The sequence below is a fragment of the Eleutherodactylus coqui genome, chromosome 1, assembly GCF_035609145.1.
Source record: "Eleutherodactylus coqui strain aEleCoq1 chromosome 1, aEleCoq1.hap1, whole genome shotgun sequence".
Lineage (NCBI taxonomy): Eukaryota > Metazoa > Chordata > Amphibia > Anura > Eleutherodactylidae > Eleutherodactylus > Eleutherodactylus coqui.
The window spans coordinates 153,478,568-153,492,599 of record NC_089837.1 but is presented as its reverse complement, the minus strand read 5'-3'; the positions used below and the strand labels follow the sequence as shown (position 1 = coordinate 153,492,599).

General features: G+C 47.5%; 1 protein-coding gene across 1 annotated transcript in view; it reads right to left on the bottom strand.

Moving 5' to 3' along the window:
• Positions 1-14,032, bottom strand: part of LOC136627047 (probable cation-transporting ATPase 13A5) — a 159,600-nt gene that overhangs the window by 52,647 nt on the left and 92,921 nt on the right. The window contains exon 20 of the mRNA XM_066601998.1: positions 7,206-7,328. Within this exon, the coding sequence (XP_066458095.1) occupies positions 7,206-7,328 (123 nt within the window). The remainder of the gene's footprint in view (positions 1-7,205; positions 7,329-14,032) is intronic.

The following is a 14,032-nucleotide window of genomic DNA, read 5'->3' as shown; positions in this document are numbered from 1 at the left end:
AGTCTTTACCAGTGACACTTTTCATAAGATTAGAGACTTTATTCTAGAAATTTTGTATTTTGGAACAGTCTACTCAGATATGAGAAATGAATCCTGAGGAGGAATCACAGCACCACCATTTATCTGTGTGAGGTAAGTTTTGCTTGTAAAGATAGTCTGGTGACTGGTAACATCGGGTGTGAGTTTTATAGGCGTTTACTGGTATCCTCATGCATCTGGAGAAACCGTTCAAACTCCTTAAGATAAAAGTAGTGCTTTCTTTTAACCCCTTAAGGACCGAGCTGTTTTGTACCCATTTGGCAGTTTTACTGCCCTATTTTGTTCCCTTTAGTTACCAACATTTTTTTTACTGCGTTTTCTTTTTCCGTAACATATAGGGCGATTTTTAAAATATCTTTTTCACTAACTTTTTTTTCCTGTTTTTTAGTTTTATTAGGGGTGAAATGCTAAAAAATGGGGGGTTTTTTAAACATTTATAGTTTTTTTTTAAATTTAGTATATTTATGCTAAAATAAAGTATGAGAATGGGTTCCTCTATTTGTTTTGGACGTTTTAATATATAGTATGTATTGTTTTGGTTCACAGAGCACATACGGCGACGGTTTTTGTTGACGTCGGCATTGTGTTATTTTCTTTCTTATGTATATATTGTTGTTTTAGTCTGTAATATTGTTCTACTTATGTATGGAATTATATTTTTTTTTACTATCTATGTCCCCCATGATGTCATATAAGACCTCTGGGGGACATTCTTTTTTTTTTTTAATTTGACACTTTCCCACTGTAGCAACCCCTGTAGTGACATTAGTCACTGGCAGAGCTGGCCAGGGTCTAGTTTGACCCTACAGCTCTGCTGTAGCAGGGAACTTCGGCAGTCACATGACCCCCTGGGCTCCCGGAGTGAAAGTTACACTGTACTTTAACTTTCTAGTACACAGTGCTGATTGAGCATTGTGTACTCAGGGAAGGAAAGACAGGAAGGGTTAAAAACCTCTTCTGCCTTCTCCTCCGGGTTATCAGCTGTAACTAACAGCTGACAACCCGTCCTGCCTATAATTGATTGCAGAGACAGCAGACTTAAAGCGCCGCTGTCATTTTACTATTGGCAGTGCTTTGAGCCCAGGAAGAGGTGCTGTAAATTTACTATGCCTGGTCCTTAATGGGTTAAAAAAGTAATGTTTAACTTTTTCCTAGACAAGTAAATATCTAGGTTTACTAGGGATATTAGCAAAAAGAAGGCCCAAGTATATTTTAGATATTGTCTCTTTGTATAGTGAAGGAAACACACACATTTTTAACCAAGAAGGTTCTCCTTAGGCTAATTTCACACGGGCGAGCACAATATCAGGGCGTGAAACTCGCCCGATATCACATTTGGGAATATGCGATTTCTCCTCAGATGTGAGGTGTTTTCAAAGAAGTAGCTAAAAGCCGTGTGGGAGGAGCAGCAAGTGTTTCACATTGTTTTCAATGGGGAAACTTCACGTGCACCTTGCGCAGTGTTTTTTCCCGGCGTATTGAAAACAATAGATGAGGCGTTCCAAGTAAAACGCCCCAAATGTAGGACATAAGTGTAACTTTTAATCTGATTGGAGCTGTAATTAAGATATTTTGTTGTTTATCTTACACTATGTCTATTGATCTTTGAGCTTGACATGGTTGAAACGTAGCTGTATCTTGTTAAGGGAGAATAAATTAGGCTTAACTTCCTGCACCTACCTATGCTGCCAAGTTTTTTTTTTAATGGAAAGTATGTCATTTGAATATTCTCAAGAGCTAAGACCTGGATGTGTTGGCCATGCTTGGTCAGTAAGTAGCCATTCAGAAGGTATTAGAGTATGTGGCTCCGGAGAGTTTAGTATATGAAGACTTTTAAACAGACTGTCTTTTGGTTTAAACACTAGATGTCTCTTGAAACAACTAAGGGCTTAGTCACACGGGCGCGAGTTTCTTAATGATAAGACCGCTGCACTGCCGGTGCGGACGACTCTCCGCACCGGCCGGAAGATAGAACACATGGCCGGCAATGGAGCCGGTCATGCAGAGAGACGTCCGCACCCGCTGCGGCCGTGTTATCATGCAGAAACACGGGCGCATCGGTGTCCGTGTGACTGAGCCCTAAGTTTACCACTTAGTGTCTAAGAGTTTGTATACAGTTACCAGAAGGTGAAGGAAGTATGAAAAGACCGTAGAGGCTTGCAGCTGACATTCACAAATGGAGATTGCCATTTCAAAAATTACCGCTAGATGGCATCCAAAGTTTAGTATTGCAGCTTGGTGGTAAGGTGAACATAAAAGAAATTGTGTGAGCAGTTCTTCTGTAGGAAGAAAAACTAAAAAAAAAAAATTAGCTTAGTGAGGAGTTATAATATAAAAATAGCTGTGTTGTGAGAAAAAATTGTAGAGAGTGGCAGCTCTCACTGTAAGAACCTAAAAAAATATGGATAGGGTTCTTATGTGTATGCTGGTGGTGGAAGAGTTTCCTTGGCAGAGGATCAATCAGATAGTCTTAGACCACTAATCCCTGAAAAAGCGAAAAATGCAATACCTGATAGGCTGCAAAGCAGGCACAATTGCTGCAGAGCAGGCACAGTCGCCACAGGCACAATCGCCATAAGGCAGGCATAATTGCTGTAGGGAAGGCGCAATTGCTGTAAACCCTAATAGAAAGCAGTTTGCCAGACCATGATAAGGAGGAGTTACTTGTTCAGTGCGGACTAATGTGCAGCCACCGACTCAACCCAGCGCAGATTGGAGAGGAGCGACTGCAAACATAGTCTGCACACGTGAACGATACCAAAGAAGCCAGCCAAAGATGGATGTGGCCTAGCATACAGGATATCAACTCTCACTAACATAGCAGTGGGTTGCCCTGTATCTCCAAAGTGGGCCACACTGGCTGATATCTTGGGCTTCCCAAAAATCTATAGCAAACTGCATGTAAAATAATACTGATACACACTAATAAATGCGGGTGTTAGTACTGCATTTTAGCCAAGACGCATAAACTAATGGGCCGACGGCAAGGCCACCACGGGTGGGTCAGAACTTATACTATCTCACTATTAACTACATTATGCTGCGATTGTGCCTACTTTGCAGCCTATCGGGTATTGCATTTTTGTTTTTTTTAGTGAATGTCTTAGTTTTTTCTCTCACCCCTGTGATTTTAATGTAGTTAATCACTTTGGAGATACGGGGTAACCCACTACTATGTCAGTGAGAGTTGATTTCCTGTATGGTTGGCCACATCCATCTTTGGCTGGCTTCTTTGATACTATCGTTCACATGTGCAGGCTGTTTTTGTTTACAGTCGCTTCTCCTCAATAGGGGCTAGGTTGAGTGGGTGACTGCATTATCAGCCGGCATTGAACAAGTAGCTCCTCCATATCATAGTCTGGCTAACTGCATTCTATTAGGATTTACGGCGATTGTTCCTGCCTTATGGCAATTGTGCCTGTGGCGTCTGTGCCTGCTCTGCGGCGATTGTGCCTGCTTTGTAGCCTATCAGGTATTGCATTTTTCGCTTTTTGAGTGAATGTCTTTGTTTTTTCTTTACACCGCTAACCTCTATTTGCTGTATCGACATCTACTTAATGGTATCTGGCAAACATAGCAGCAAAGCAGGTCTTCTGCGAGGGTGTTGCAGGAGTGCATTTGATGGTCCACATTTGCTTCTCATCTCTGAAGCACTTCAGTGCTTCAGAGATAGATCTCCTCTTATGGCAGTAAAGGATGTATAGGATGACTCTGGAGCAGCTGGAGGGAGTCCGGTACTGCCACCAGTTTCCAAGGCAGGGGCAGAGATCTGAGTCTCTCTAGGAATACTGGGTATACTCCAGCAGTGCCCCTGTCTGTATGTCAAGGCAAGACCAGTAAGGAGTAGCGCAGAGAAGGACCTATAAGCTGCAGATACTTCAAGTAGGATCATGGCCCTCAGCACAAGAGTTTCAAGTCCTCCTTAAAGGGGTTGTCCCGCGAAAGCAAGTGGGGTTATACACTTCTGTATGGCCATATTAATGCACTTTGTAATGTACATCGTGCATTAATTATGAGCCATACAGAAGTTATTCACTTACCTGTTCCGTTGCTAGCGTCCTCGTCTCCATGGTGCCGTCTAATTTCAGCGTCTAATCGCCCGATTAGACGCGATTGCGCAGTCCGGTCTTCTCCCTGGTGAATGGGGCCGCTCGTGCCGGAGAGCTGGTTCTCGTAGCTCCGCCCCGTCACGTGTGCCGATTCCAGCCAATCAGGAGGCTGGAATCGGCAATGGACCGCACAGAGCCCACGGTGCACCATGGGAGAAGACCCGCGGTGCATCGTGGGTGAAGATCCCGGCGGCCATCTTAGTAAGGTAAGGAAGAAGTCGCCGCAGCGCGGGGATTCGGGTAAGTACTAAACGTTTGTTTTTTTTAACACAGGCATTGGGTTTGTCTCGCGCCGAACGGGGGGCCTATTGAATTTAAAAAAAAACGTTTCGGCGCGGGACAACCCCTTTAAGGCCATACATGTTCTTTCCCTCCGCTGGCAGGTGCCGGTTCCACACTCTGCGGTAACAAGAGCTTCTCACAGCAAGGCTGGAGGTCGCAGTCAGCTACGGCAGGGATGATGGACTGCAGATAGTAAGGGTTTTGAAACGGCAGCCAGGAAAGTCCTAGATGTCCTACAGCAGGCAGACCTCTGGTCACTTTTTAAAGACTACCTGCCAGCTCTCCTGACATTTCTCTGTTAGTAAATACTTACTTTCCCTATTAAATCACAGTGCTGGAGCATCTTTTTTTGTAATTCTGTACTCTGCAGTTGCTTTTCTGGAAATGTATGAATGCATTTAAAACTGTTTGTAAACTGTCATGGAATATAAAGTGCTAAGTTTCAGAATGCAATAAATGTATGTTTCTTAGCTTGTATTGGACTATTGACCAATATTAAATAGAAGACTAAAACCTATGCTTTGTAGTGCTGGTAACTAGGATTTTAAGATAAGAAGTCAACAGACAAATTAAATAAGGCTAAACTATGTTAACAGAGAAGACACACAACTATAGCAGAAATAGTGTCTAATGCAACAGCAATATTCTGACTTAAGTAATTTCCATGTCTAAGACGAACCTTAAGAGCTTTGAGAATATTTGGTAGACGTCAATAAGCCTTATGATCAGTCAGCTTTGTCATCTATGTGTTGCGTCCTCCGGACGTGCAACCTCAAAAATACAAACAAAAGGCACAACCGTGCAAAAGGAAACAAAAACTAAGGGCAATTCTCTCCCTATCGTCCCCTAACCTGGGAGGGGGCCTTGCCTACTCGGTGGATCGACCGCTCTGACAAGTGCGAGCCCGCACGCGTGCCTGGGCCACTGACCAATCCCTGTCAGGGAGCCCTAGCACAAAAAAAAGGTAAAAACAGAAAACCAAACAAAGCATAAAAGAACTTAGCTAGGACCTTCAGCCAAGGTGTATTCCTCCGTCGCTGTCCAAAGGTAACTGAAGGATTGACCAGCACAGGAGATCATGCTGGCACTGTTTAAGTAGGAGCCAAGCTACTCAGCACCAGGTGCTGACTGACCTTACTCCTGCAACTACCACACCCCTCAGCTCCAGGAGAAGCAAGGGCACACCCAAAACCTGGTCTGGCCTGCAAGCAAAGTGCAGGCCTCAGAACGGCTGCAACACTATGTAACACTAATCTTTGTACCAAGTAACTCTTGAATAAACCCTCATCTTTTTGTGTAAGAGTTGGTAATGTTGATAATAAAGTAGAATTCATTGAGTTCTCATGGAGAAGTGTCTTGACATAACATGGAGTGATTTCATGCTATTGATAGATAATTGCTAGTATAATCTTCTCATCACAGGCTTCTATATCTACCAATTTGGCACCTGGCAATGTGGTCATCAGATCGGTACTGGTGTGGTCCGATAACAAAACTTTTGCTTCGTCAGTAAGCTATGTCCTTACACAGTTGGTCATTAATAATAATAATAACAATCTTTATTTGTATAGTGCCAACATATTCTGCAGCGCTTACATAGACAGGGGGAATTCAGAAAGACAAAAGTACAAAAATTACAGAACCACGGTTACATAGTAATCCGTTGATGGAAACAATAGGGGTGAGGGTCCTGCTCCAACGAGCTTACATACTACAAGTAATGGAGTGATACAGAAGGTAAAGAGGCTGGAGATGTGTACGGTATGGCGAAGTGGAGAGTGAGGGATGCTATACACATAGACAATGGTCAGACACTTAGCCGCGTGATGGCAGAATCGGTATGACTGCAAGGGCAGTTGATGGTGGCTGGCAAAGATTGCAGTCAGTAGGTCAGGGAGCATGTTATCAGGCGGCGTACAGAGGGGTTTGTTTAGGGAATGTGGTATGCCTCCCTGAAAAGGTGCGTTTTTAGAGCACGCCTGAAATTTTGTGAGTCCTTTGGTAGTGGGTTCCAGAGGACTAGTGCTGCTATGGAGAAGTGTTGGAGGCAGAAATGAGAAGTTCGAATTAGAGGAGCGAGCAGTTTAGTTTCGTTAGCAGAGTGGAGAGCCCAGGCTGGGTGATGGATTGAGATGAGGGAGGCAATATAGAGTGGCGCCGCACTGTGTAGGGCTTTGTTGATAAAGGTAGTAAGTTTAAATTGAATTCTATATTTAACGGGCAGCCAGTGCAGTGACCGGAACAGGGCAGAGGCATCCGAGTAGCGGCTGGACAGGAAGATGAGCCTGGCTGCTGCCTTCAGGATGGATTGGAGAGGGTATAGTCTGGTGCAGGGGAGGCTGATCAGCAACGAGTTGCAATAATCGAGCCGAGAATGGATGAGGGCAACAATAAGCATATTTAGCGTATCTGCAGTGAGAAAAGAGCGGGACACTAACATCCAATTGTCAATTATTCAGGTATGCATTAAAACAAACATGTCAGTAGAGTTAACTAGTTCTCTTTATTCACAATAAAAATGGTATGACACAATAGAATAAAAACAAACTGCATTTTAGGAGACAGGCTCACTTCTAGTTAAACTGTAGTCAAGATTATCTCAGATACCTCCTCTGACTTTCCAATTAGATTTGAGCAATTCATTAATATTAGTATATTGCTCTGAAAAGAATCACATCTGCTGAACTTTTTGCTAAACAGTTTACCTTTTATACATCAAAAGTATGGAACAATATGCAAGTAAATGTTGTGATAAAACTATAATTTCACACTTACTTTAGGTAGCAAATTGGAAAAATATTGACATAAAACTTGATAGGACTTTCCAGTCATTGCAAAATGAAAGTTTCCCAAAGTTGTGGGGATATTGATCCAACCTTCACCAGTTTTAATTTGTGACTTCAAAAGAAAAAAGGGAAAAAAGTAGATTATGAATATGCAGTTATTTACATGTTTGATTCATTTATGTTGCTAAAATACGCATAATAAATTGTAATACTCTTTATTTTGCATCACTACTTGGTCTGTTGGAGCCTCATTCTAAGTTAATACTGCTAGTAGCTGAATTTAATGTGTGGCTTTTCTGGATCAGGCTGGTGTTGTCTTGATTGGAAAACTGCTAACATTTTTGCAAATACAGAAAACTCTTTTTAAATGATGAAGCAATAGAGTTGTAATGTGGGAGTGGGCTGGTTACTCTATGTCAGATGCATGGAGGATCTTCTAGTATTCATGCATCCTAGTAGGTATTTTAGTTAGGACTTCAAATGACTTGTAATACTATTTCTGTAGGCATGTGCTTTGGAATAATAGTTTGGACAATTAACATCCAATATATATATATATATATATATATATATATATATATATTTTTTTTATTTTTTTATTTTTTTAAATTTGTTTCAGGTACGTGCCAGCGGTTTCGGTCATTCTGTTTAGTATTCCAGTTAGAGATGAGCGAGCACCAAAATGCTCGGGTGCTCGTTACTCGAGACAAACTTTTCGCGATGCTCGAGGGTTCGTTTCGAATAACGAACCCCATTGAAGTCAATGGGCGACCCGAGCATTTTTGTATATCGCCGATGCTCGCTAAGGTTTTCATTTGTGAAAATCGGGGCAATTCAAGAAAGTGATGGGAACGACACAGCAACGGATAGGGCAGGCGATGGGCTACATGTTGGGCTGCATCTCAAGTTCACAGGTCCCACTATTAAGCCACAATAGCGGCAAGAGTGCCCCCCCCCCAACAACTTTTACTTCTGAAAAGCCCTCATTAGCAATGCATACCTTAGCTAGGCACCACACTACCTCCAACAAAGCACAATCACTGCCTGCATGACACTCCACTGCCACTTCTCCTGGGTTACATGCTGACCAACCCCCCCCCCCCCCCCCCCGCACGACCCAGTGTCCACAGCGCACACCAAACTGTCCCTGCGCAGCCTTCAGCTGCCCTCATGCCACGCCACACTCATGTCTATTTATATGTGCTCCTGCCAGAGGAACCGCAGGCACACACTGCAGAGGGTTGGCACGGCAAGGCAGCGACCCTCTTTAAAAGGGGCGGGGCGGTAGTCCACAATGCTGTACAGAAGCAATGAGAAATCCAATCCTGTGCCACCTCCATCTGGAGCTGCACACGTGGGCATAGCAATAAGGAACCTATGTGCCACACACTATTCATTCTGTCAAGGTGTCTGCATGCCCCAGTCAGACCGCGGTTTTTTATAAATAGTCACAGGCAGGTACAACTCCGCAATGGGAATTCCGTGTGCACCCACAGCATGGGTGGCTCCCTGGAACCCACCCGCTGTATATAAATGTATCCCATTGCAGTGCCCTGGACAGCAGAGCTAACGTCAGATGAAATGCAGGAGGGCTTCGGCCCACACTGCATGCCCCAGTCAGACTGGGGTTCTTTAGAAGTGGACACAGATGCATTTACAACTCCCTGTGGACCCACAGCATGGGTGGCTCCCTGGAACCCACCGGCGGTACATAAAAATATCTTATTGCATTGCCCATCACAGCTGAGGTAATAATGTCATGTTTAATGCAGGTGGGCTTCGGCCCACACTGCATGCCCCAGTCAGACTGGGGTTCTTTAGAAGTGGACACATGTAGTTACAACTCCCTGTGGACCCACAGCATGGGTGGGTGCCAGGAAGCCACCGGCGGTACATAAATATATCCCATTGCATTGCCCATCACAGCTGAGGTAATGTCATGTTTAATGCAGGTGGGCTTCGGCCCACACTGCATGCCCCAGTCAGACTGGGGTTCTTTAGAAGTGGACACAGATGCATTTACAACTCCCTGTGGACCCACAGCATGGGTGGCTCCCTGGAACCCACCGGCGGTACATACAAATATCCCATTGCATTGCCCATCACAGCTGAGGTAGTATTGTCATGTTTAATGCAGGTGGGCTTCGGCCCACACTGCATGCCCCAGTCAGACTGGGGTTCTTTAGAAGTGGAAACAGATGCATTTACAACTCCCTGTGGACCCACAGCATGGGTGGGTGCCAGGAAGCCACCGGCGGTACATAAAAATATCCCATTGCATTGCCCAACACAGCGGATGTAACGTCAGCTGTAATGCAGGTGGGCTAAAAATTAATTTGATTACACTGTAGGCGAGGGCCCACAAAAATTGCTGTATCAACAGTACTAATGTACATCAGAAAAATTGGCCATGGCCAGCCAAGAGGGCAGGTGAAACCCATTAATCGCTTTGGTTAATGTGGCTTAATTGGTAACTAGGCCAGGAGGCAGCCCAGTTAAAATAAAAATTGGTGGAGGTGAAAGTTTCAACGCTTTAATGAGCATTGAAACGTATAAAAATTGTTTAGAAAAATTATATGACTGAGCCTTGTGGGCCTAAGAAAAATTGCCCGTTCGGCGTGATTATGTGAGGTTTCAGGAGGAGGAGCAGGAGGAGGAGGAGGAATATTATACACAGATTGATGAAGCGAAAAGGTCCCCGTTTTTGATGGGGATACAGAACAATGCTTCCATCCGCGGGTGCAGCCTACGTATTGCTTAGGTATCGCTGCTGTCCGCTGGTGGAGAAGAGAAGTCTGGGGAAATCCAGGCTTTGTTCATCTTGATGAGTGTTAGCCTGTCGGCACTGACGGTTGACAGGCGGGTACGCTTATCTGTGATGATCCCCCAGCCGCACTAAACACCCTCTCTGACAAGACGCTAGCCGCAGGACAAGCAAGCACCTCCAGGGCATACAGCGCGAGTTCAGGCCACGTGTCCAGCTTCGACACCCAGTAGTTGTAGGGGGCAGAGGCGTCACGGAGGACGGTCGTGCGATCGGCTACGTACTCCCTCACCATCCTTTTACAGTGCTCCCGCCGACTCAGCCGTGACTGGGGAGCGGTGACACATTCTTGCTGGGGAGCCATAAAGCTGTCCAGGGCCTTAAAGAGTGTTGGCCTGCCTGTGCTGTACATGCTGCCTGATCTCCGCGCCTCCCCTGCTACCTGGCCCTCGGAACTGCGCCTTCGGCCACTAGCGCTGTCGTATGGGAATTTTACCATCAGTTTGTCCGCCATGGTCCTGTGGTATAGCAACAGTCTCGAACCCCTTTCCTCTTCGGGTGTGAGAGTGGAAAGGTTCTCCTTATACCGTGGGTCGAGCAGTGTGTACACCCAGTAATCCGTAGTGGCCAGAATGCGTGTAACGCGAGGGTCACGAGAAAGGCATCCTAACATGAAGTCAGCCATGTGTGCCAGGGTACCTGTACGCAACATATGGCTGTCCTCACTAGGAAGATCACTAACAGGATCCTCCTCCTCCTTCTCCTCCTCCTCCTCCTCTGGCCATACACGCTGAAAGGATGACAGGCCAGCAGCATGTGTACCCTCACCAGTGGGCCAAGCTGTATCTTTCCCCTCCTCCTCATCTTCCTCCTCCTCCTCCTCACCGCGCTGAGATATAGACAGGAGGGTGCTCTGACTATCCAGCGACATACTGTCTTCCCCCGGCTCTGTTTCTGAGTGCAAAGCGTCTGCCTTTATGCTTTGCAGGGAACTTCTCAAGATGCATAGCAGAGGAATGGTGACGCTAATGATTGCAGCATCGCCGCTCACCACCTGGGTAGACTCCTCAAAGTTTCAAAGGACCTGGCAGATGTCTGCCAACCAGGCCCACTCTTCTGAAAATAATTGAGGAGGCTGACTCCCACTGCGCTGCCCATGTTGGAGTTGGTATTCCACTATAGCTCTACGCTGCTCATAGAGCCTGGCCAACATGTGGAGCATAGAGTTCCACGGTGTAGGCACGTCGCACAGCAGTCGGTGCACTGGCAGATTAAACCGATGTTGCAGGGTGCGCAGGGTGGCAGCGTCCGTGTGGGACTTGCGGAAATGTGCGCAGAGCCGGCGCACCTTTCCGAGCAGGTCTGACAAGCATGGGTAGCTTTTCAGAAAGCGCTGAACCACCAAATTAAAGACGTGGGCCAGGCATGGCACGTGCGTGAGGCTGCCGAGGTGCAGAGCCGCCACCAGGTTACGGCCATTGTCACACACGACCATGCCCGGTTGGAGGCTCAGCGGCGCAAGCCAGCGGTCGGTCTGCTCTGTCAGACCCTGCAGCAGTTCGTGGGACGTGTGCCTCTTATCTCCTAAGCTGAGTAGTTTCAGCACGGCCTGCTGACGCTTGCCCACCGCTGTGCTGCCACGACGCGCGACACCGACTGCTGGCGACGTGCTGCTGCTGCTGACACATCTTGATTGCGAGACAGAGGTTCCGTTGGAGGAGGAGGAGGAGGAGGAAGGAGCTTTAGTGGAGGAAGCATACACCGCCGCAGATACCACCACCGAGCTGGGGCCCGCAATTCTGGGGGTGGGTAGGACGTGAGCGGTCCCAGGCTCTGACTCTGTCCCAGCCTCCACTAAATTCACCCAATGTGCCATCAGGGAGATATAGTGGCCCTGCCCGCCTGTGCTTGTCCACGTGTCCGTTGTTAAGTGGACCTTGGCAGTAACCGCGTTGGTGAGGGCGCGTACAATGTTGCGGGAGACGTGGTCGTGCAGGGCTGGGACGGCACATCGGGAAAAGTAGTGGCGACTGGGAACTGAGTAGCGCGGGGCCGCCGCCGCCATCATACTTTTGAAGGACTCCGTTTCCACAACCCTATACGGCAGCATCTCCAGGCTGATAAATTTGGCTACGTGCACGTTTAACGCTTGAGCGTGCGGGTGCGTGGCGGCGTACTTGCGCTTGCGCTCCAACACTTGCGCTAGCGACGGCTGGACTCTGCGCTAACAGACATTGCTGGATGGGGCCGAGGACAGCGGAGGTGAGGGTGTGGGTGCAGGCCAGGAGACGGTAGTGCCTGTGTCCTCAGAGCGGGGTTGGATCTCAGTGGCAGGTTGGGGCACAGGGGGAGAGGCAGCGGTGCAAACCGGAGGCGGTGAACGGCCTTCGTCCCACCTTGTGGGGTGCTTGGCCATCATATGTCTGCGCATGCTGGTGGTGGTGAGGCTGGTGGTGGTGGCTCCCCGGCTGATCTTGGCGCGACAAAGGTTGCACACCACAATTCGTCGGTCGTCTGCACTCTCAGTGAAAAACTGCCAGACCTTTGAGCACCTCGGCCTCTGCAGGGTGGCATGGCGCGAAGGGGCGCTTTGGGAAACAGTTGGTGGATTATTCGGTCTGGCCCTGCCTCTACCCCTGGCCACCGCACTGCCTCTTGCAACCTGCCCTGCTGCTGCCTTGCCTCCCCCTCTGAAGACCTGTCCTCAGTAGGCATAGCAAACCAGGTGGGGTCAGTCACCTCATTGTCCTGCTGCTCTTCCTCAGAATCCTCGGTGCGCTCCTCCCTCGGACTTAATGCCCTTACTACTACCTCACTGATAGACAACTGTGTCTCATCGTCATCGGCCTCCTCACCCACTGAAAGGTCTTGAGACAGTTGCCGGAAATCCCCAGCCTCATCCCCCGGACCCCGGGAACTTTGCAATGGTTGGGGATCAGTCACGATAAACTCTTCTGGTGGGAGAGGAACCACTGCTGCCCAATCTGAGCAGGGGCCCGAGAACAGTTCCTGGGAATCTGCCCGCTCCTCAGAATGTCTCATTTTCATGGAGTGAGGAGGCTGGGAGGAAGGAGGAGCAGCAGCCAGAGGATTCTGAGTTGCAGCAGTGGACGGCGCAGAACTCTGGGTGGACGATAGGTTGCTGGAAGCACTTTCTGCCATCCACGACAGGACCTGCTCACACTGCTCATTTTCTAATAAAGGTCTACAGCGTGGACCCATTAATTGTGCTATGAATGTGGGGACGCCAGAAACGTGCCTCTCTCCTAATCCCGCAGCAGTCGGCTGCGATACACCTGGATCAGGAGCTCGGCCTGTGCCCACAACCGGACTAGGGCCTCCGCGTCCTCGGCCGCGCCCCCGTCCTCTAGGCCTACATCTCAGCATGCTGTATTACCAGTAATGCAGAAACACAACACTGTAATTAAATGTGCCGCTTATTCGCCTGTGGTTGGAGGCTGAGTTCGCTTACGGAACGCCAGGAAATAATTTGCCGCAAGCCTGCTGTAACACTTAGCTGGCTGCTTATTTATCTGTAGAACTACTACACCCAGCAGACACAGACCCAGAACACTGAGCAGAGTGACAGGCAGCCCAAATAGATTTTCTTTCAAGATTTTTTTCCAAAGGACCACTGCGTATATTCAATCTATAATATATGTCTTCTGGCCCTGCCTACACAATTCTCTCCCTAGACTGTGTGACGGAACTGCAGTGTTGCACTGTTATTAACTGCAACAGACCGGTGATTTCAGAGCCAGGAAATAATTTGGCGCAAGCCTGCTGTAACACTTAGCTGGCTGCATATTTATCTGGAGAACTACTACCCCCAGCAGACACAGACCCAGAACACTGAGCACAGTGACAGGCAGCCCAAATAGATTTGTTTCAAGATTTTTTTCCAAAGGACCACTGCGTATATTCAATCTATAATATATGTCTTCTGGCCCTGCCTACACAATTCTCTCCCTAGACTGTGTGACGGAACTGCAGTGTTGCACTGTTATTAACTGCAACAGACCGGTGATTTCCGAGCCAGGAAATAATTTGGC